The sequence below is a fragment of the Agelaius phoeniceus genome, chromosome 28 (assembly GCF_051311805.1).
Source record: "Agelaius phoeniceus isolate bAgePho1 chromosome 28, bAgePho1.hap1, whole genome shotgun sequence".
Classification (NCBI taxonomy): domain Eukaryota; kingdom Metazoa; phylum Chordata; class Aves; order Passeriformes; family Icteridae; genus Agelaius; species Agelaius phoeniceus.
The window spans coordinates 1,574,754-1,580,789 of NC_135292.1; the positions used below are offsets into that span (position 1 = coordinate 1,574,754).

At 52.3% G+C, this 6,036-nt stretch overlaps 1 protein-coding gene across 1 annotated transcript; it reads left to right on the forward strand.

The window, feature by feature from the left end:
- The first annotated feature begins 958 nt into the window (after nt 1-958).
- On the forward strand, nt 959-3,474 carry LOC143696040 (uncharacterized). Its single transcript, XM_077191249.1, has 3 exons — nt 959-988; nt 2,139-2,958; nt 3,461-3,474. The coding sequence occupies exons 1-3, from the start codon at nt 959-961 to the stop codon at nt 3,472-3,474; spliced, it is 864 nt and encodes a 287-aa protein (XP_077047364.1).
- Nucleotides 3,475-6,036: the final 2,562 nt, after the last annotated feature.

Sequence of the window (6,036 nt, forward strand, 5' to 3'; positions counted from 1 at the left end):
CTCCCAGGTACCTCAGCATGGTTCACTTGCCCCCAGTTTTATCCCAGTTGCTCCCAGTTCCTCTAATTATGTCCCCAGTATGCTCCCAGCATGGGCCTGGTAGCTCCCAGTAACCCCCTGTCACACCCACTCTAATCCCAGTATGATTGTAGCCACTCCCAGTATGATCCCAGTCACTTGCAGCCTAATCCCAGTTGCTCCCAGTCACTCCCAGTCTGAAGCCAGTACCCCCAGTTGCTCCCGCATGGGCCCAACTGTTCCCAGTGTGGTTCCATCACTCCACTAGGATTACAGACTCTCCCAGTATGATCCCAGTTGAACCCAGTTGCCCCTGCTATAGTCCCAGTCACTCCCCATATGATCCCAGTCCCTCCCACAATGGTCCCAGTCGCCCCCAGCATGGTCCCAGTTGTTCCCAGTGTGGTTCCAGACACTCCCAGTATATCCCAGTTGCCCCAGCATATCTGTAGTCATTTCCAGGCACTGCCAGTGGCCCCAGTAAGGTGTCAGTTATCCCAGTATGATCCCCCAGTCATGCCCAGAATATCCCAGTTGCCTCCAGCATGCATCCAGTCCTTCCCAGTTCCTCCAGTTTGCTTGCAGCATGATCCCAGTTTCTCTCAGCTGCTCCCAGTAGCCCAAAGTGTGATCCCAGTCACTCCCTTTCAACCCCAATATGATCCCAGTAAGCTCCAGTTTGATCCCAGTCACATGCCAGCCCTCCCAGTGTGGTCCCAGTGTAATCCCAGTTTCTTCCAGTCTCTCCCAGTATGGTCCCAGCTCCCTCCAGCGTGGTTCCAGTTGCTTCCTAGATCAACCCAGTCAGTCCCAGTATGATGCCATTTGCTCCCAGTGTGCTCCCATCAGGCCCAGTATGGGGGATGATGTGCAGGGTGTGCTCCCAGTCCCTCTCAGATCCTCCCAGTGTTAGTCCAGTCCCTCCCAGTATGATCCAAAGATGAGGCCAGTGTGCTCCCAGTCCCTGCCGGTATGAACCAGTTGTGCTCCACATGGTTCCAGTTGCTCTCTTTCATATTCACTTTTGTTCCAGTCACTCCCAGTATGTCCCAGTGTAGCCCAGTTCCCACCAGCATGTTCCCAGTCACTCCCAGTTGGGTTTTTGGGGGATGTTTGGAGAATGAAGAAGTCCAAGGCTGAGCGGAAAAGGCCCCTCGGGGGGACATCGGGGGGTGGCGGTGGCGGCTGCCGGCAGAGGCAGCCTGGAGGAGCAGAGCCCTGTGTCCCCCAGGAGCCCAAAGTGGGGAGCCCAGAGAGGGGGAGCGCCACCATTGGCGGGAGCCTCAAGAGCCTGGAGAGGGGCAGGGGGGACTCCTTGGAGCCACTGCAGCCCAGAGCAGAGAATGAGGGGAGAAGGGAGCCCGGGAGCCCAAAAGGCCCCGGCATCCCGAAATGGGGAGAGCGAAGAGGGGGGAGCTTTTTAGCATTGCTGGCACTGCCAGCAGCCTGGGCAGGGTGGGCACTGAGGAGAAGGGGGACCCCCAATCCAAGTGTGACCCCAGCAGCTGGGACAGGGTGGAACCCTGGACACCAAAGGGGAGAGACCAGAGACGGGCAGCTCCTGGGAGGCTTTTTCAGGGCTGAATCTTGGTGTTTGGGAGGTTTTTCTGGATGGCTGGTGACTTGTAGAGGTGGACTTGGGCAGAGGGACCTTCAAACTCAACGTGCTCATCCCTTGTTATCTCCAAACCAGGATTTCCCATTTCCAGCCCTTGGGAGGCTGTGAGGGAGAGGAAAATGCCCCTGGACACCCAGGCAGGTGAGGATGAAGTCAGTGCCCCTTTCCCCCTCTGTGCTCTTCCATCTCCCAGCCCAGCACAGCCCCTGGCTGCAGCACAGCCCTGGGGGGATCTCCTTGCCCTTGCCTGTGGCACAGAGGCAAATCCCATCCTGTCCTTGTCCTTCCTCCCCCAGAGCAGGAGTGGAGGACGGAGAGCAGGGAGGACAAATCCCTGCAGGAGAACCTGGTGGAAGAGGCCATTTTGAGCGGCTCCACGGCGCAGGAACCCATCGGGGCGGAAAAGCCCTGGAGATGCAGCACGAGGAGGGGCTGCAAACGCAGATGGCGGGGATGTGAGGGGGAAAGAGCCAGCCTGGGCCAGGAAGGCGGCTGGAGATAGAGCCAGAGCTCGGAGCTGGTGCTCCATGAGCAGCTCCATGATGGGGAGAGGCCCCACACATGCTTGGAGTGTGGGAAGAGCGTCAGCCGGAGCCCCAGCCTGATCAGGCACCAGGTGATCCATGCTGGGGAGAAGCCCTATGAGTGTGGGGAGTGTGGGAAGAGCTTCAGCCAGAGCTCCGCCCTGAACAGTCACCAGAGGACCCACAGTGGGGAGAGGCCCTATGCATGTGCGGAATGTGGGAAGAGCTTCAGGTGGAGTTCCAACCTGATCAAGCACCAGAGGATCCATGATGGGGAATGGCCCTATGAGTGTGATCAGTGCAGGAAGAGGTTTCAGACCAGCTCCCATCTCCTCCAGCACACGTACACAGAGGAGAGGCCCTTCCGCTGCCCAAACTGCGGGCAGGGCTTCAGGCAGAACTCCCATCTTGTCATGCACCGACAAATCCACAATGGGGAGAGGCCCCATGAGTGTGAGGAGTGTGGGAAGAGCTTCAGCCGGAGCTCCACCCTGATCCGCCTCCAGAGGACGCACACTGGGGAGAGGCCCTATGAGTGTGGTGAGTGTGGGAAGAGCTTCAGACAGACTGCCAATCTGATCCAGCGCCGGCGCATCCACACTGGGAAACGGCCACACAAGTATGGGAAATGTGGAAAGAGCTTCAGCCAGCATTCCTACCTGATCCGCCACCAAAAGATCCACACTGGGGAGAGGCCCTACGAGTGTGATAAATGCAGGAAGAGGTTTAAAACCTGCTCCTGTCTCCTCAAGCACTATCAGATTCACAGAGAGGAGAGCCCCTTCTGCTGCCCTGACTGTGGGAAGGGATTCAAACAAAACTGCATCCTCATCACCCACCAGCGCATCCACACCAGGGAGAGGCCCTACGAGTGTGAGGAGTATGGGAAGAGCTTCTCACAGCGCTCTCACTTGTACAAACACCAACGGAGCCACTACTAAGGGAAGCCCTGCGAGTACCCTGAGTGCAGGAAGAGCTTCATGTGCTGCTCCAGCTCCATCCCCCACTTGAGGAGCCACGTTGGTCAGAGGCCTGATGACCCACATTCCCTGTGATCCAGGTTGGGAACACACCTGGCTGCTTCTCCTTTTGGATTGGCCTTAATTTTCTTCTGATTCATCTTCATCCCTTAAAAACTGCCAAAACAGGGTTAAATGAATGAAAGTGATCAATGATGTCTAAAGTCCCACCATTTCAGAGGTGTTTGAGGGGGAATTTAGGATTTGGGGACACATTCTGTGTGGAGTGCCCTTGTTGCTAAGAGGCAGGAATTTGATCTCACCCTTCTTGTGTTGCTAAGATCTCTTCCCTTGACCCAAACCCGAACTCCAGCCCTGGGAAACCCTATAAAAACCCCACAGCCCTGCCTTTGCCCTGTCTTTCGGGGTAAGAAATGGATTCTGGAGCTTTCTGAAACCCAGACCTATCTCGTTTGTTCCCGGCACCAGCAGCTGCAGCCTCCCTGGACACCATGAACTCTGGAGAATGGGGGCAGCCAGTGAGGACAGGTCCTGGACTGCAAGATAAGTGTGTGTTCTGTTTGCCATCTGTCAGTGGTGGGGCAGTTATCTTCTGTTCATTGGGCAGTTTCTCTCTTCCACAACCAATCCTCCTTACAGGATATATCTTCTGATAATGGGCCATTAATTATTAATCATCTGCTGTTAATGGGCCATTGAGTGTCACTGCATGGCTGATAAAATGACGTCCTGCCATTGGGAGATGCTCGGCCCAGCAGGAGGAGCCAAGCATCCCTACCTGGATAGAATCTCAGGTTTGGAACACCACAGCAACCTTTTCCTACTGGATTTTCAGAGGAACAACCTTTTCCCACTGGATTCCCAGAGGAGCAGCTGTCTTCTCCACTGGATTCCCAGAAGATTCCCAGGTCCATCTACAGCACCCCTTGACCTTCAGAGGAAAACTCCACCCTTCTCCAGGATCCCTGCTCCAACAGAACCACACCTGGCACTGCAGGAGGGCTGCAGCCACCACTGAATGGGACTGCGGCCAACAACCTGACCCACAGGGTGTCAGGTCCTGTTCTGACTCTGTCTGTGGTTTTTTTTTGTTTGTACTGCTGCATTTGTATTTTTAATTTTTCTTAAAAAAAGAACTGTTATTCCTATTCCCATATCTTTGCCTGAAAGCCCCTTAATTTCTAAATTATAACAATTCAGAGGGAGGGTGTTTGCATTTTCCATTCCAGGGGAGGCTCCTTCCTTCCCTTGCAGACACCTGGCTTTTCAAACCAAGACAATAACAAAGTTACTTTAACACCACAGACATAAAATCCATTTTAATATCTGTGAAAAGCCAATATTATAATTTGTATCTATAAAAACAGTGACCTTAAAAACAGAGGGGTAAAAAGCTTACAGGGAGGGGAATTCCCAGTAAGGGGAGCAGAATTCCCAGTACTGGGACTGGGCCATGGGACTGACATCTACCATCACTCAGCAAGAGGTTTGTTGTTTTGTGTGGAAGGGGCTAACAGCAGGCCTGTTAGCTAAAGGAGTGAGAAGAAGCTGAGAAGCAAGAAGAAGCTGATAAGGAGCTCTCTCCAAGGCTGTAACAGAGGAGACCAAGAGAAGTGAGGAATTGAAGGAAGAACTTTGAAGCTGGATGAAGTATTTTTAGAAGGTTAGTTAAGTCACTACCTTTTCAAAAATAGTGGTATGTTGATTTATTGTAGCCAATAGGGTAGAAGAAGCATAAACAATTGGAAAGTGTATAAAAGGTCAGCCATGTTCAATAACAAAGAGTTGCTATCTGAGACCGCTTGAGGTCTCTGCTTTGTGTCGTGACCGTCTCAACACTGACAGTTATGGATACATATTATAATATTGGCTTTTCATAGATATTAAAATGGATTTCATATGTGTGGTGTTAAAATAACTTTGTTCTAAAGATACAGTTTTTATTTCTGTTGATAATTAAGTTTAGTGAAATAGCTGCTTGTGTTAAACTGCCTGCTTGGATGGGATAACATCCAATGCATCCAGGATGAGGACACCTGTACAGATCTGCCAACTATCAGCACTCCCTGTCTGAAGGCAGAGTGCACCAAGGCCCAAAAACTGGAGGTGATAAAGAGAAGGAGCCAAAACCACAGTCAAGAAACACACATGCTCTGAAAAGGCAGACCCAAGGAGGGGCCATGTAAAATCATTCCTGGAATATGTAAAGTAGTTTATGGATATGCATGAGGGTGTATGAATATGCAACAGGCTGATGTAAGGGGAAAGGTATTTCAGGGGGATCCCCGAAGGTAACAGGGGGCTCCTGGCTGAGTGCCAAGATGCACCCGGTCGTAATAACCTTTGCTCCACAGTCCTGGTCTCCCATTGTCCCTTATTAAACTTTGTACATTTTCACAGCAGGGTGAACGTGTCAGTTGTTAAGCCAAGGCTCTGCTTTGACCAAGAGGGGCCTCATGGGACATAGGTGCCACTGGGATATTGCCAGGCCTGGTAGGAACAAGGCTCCATTATTGCACAGTGTTACAGATGAGTAATGTCATAGTTGGGTCTCACAGTGAGGAGATAGATCCTATGTGTGTGTTAAGATGTGTAGTGATGTTATTGTCATCTGTCCCCCATAGTCCTCTTCCCCTCCCCTTGTAATGGCCTTGGTGGTTGGGGCATTTGGGGAGGGCAGGTTTGTCACTGGAAGGCAGGCATGGCAACACCTGCTCTCCAGTCAGGTTGCAAGAAAGCATTCTCCACCAATGGACGGCCACAAAGAGTTACCTGACAGACTTTGGGTGGGGCTAGGATTACCTGATGCAACACCAAAGTCTAAAAGGAGGAGCAGCCAATTTGTGAAGGAGCCATGTGGCTGATAGCCACGGGGTGGGGAAGGGCTCCCAGTGCT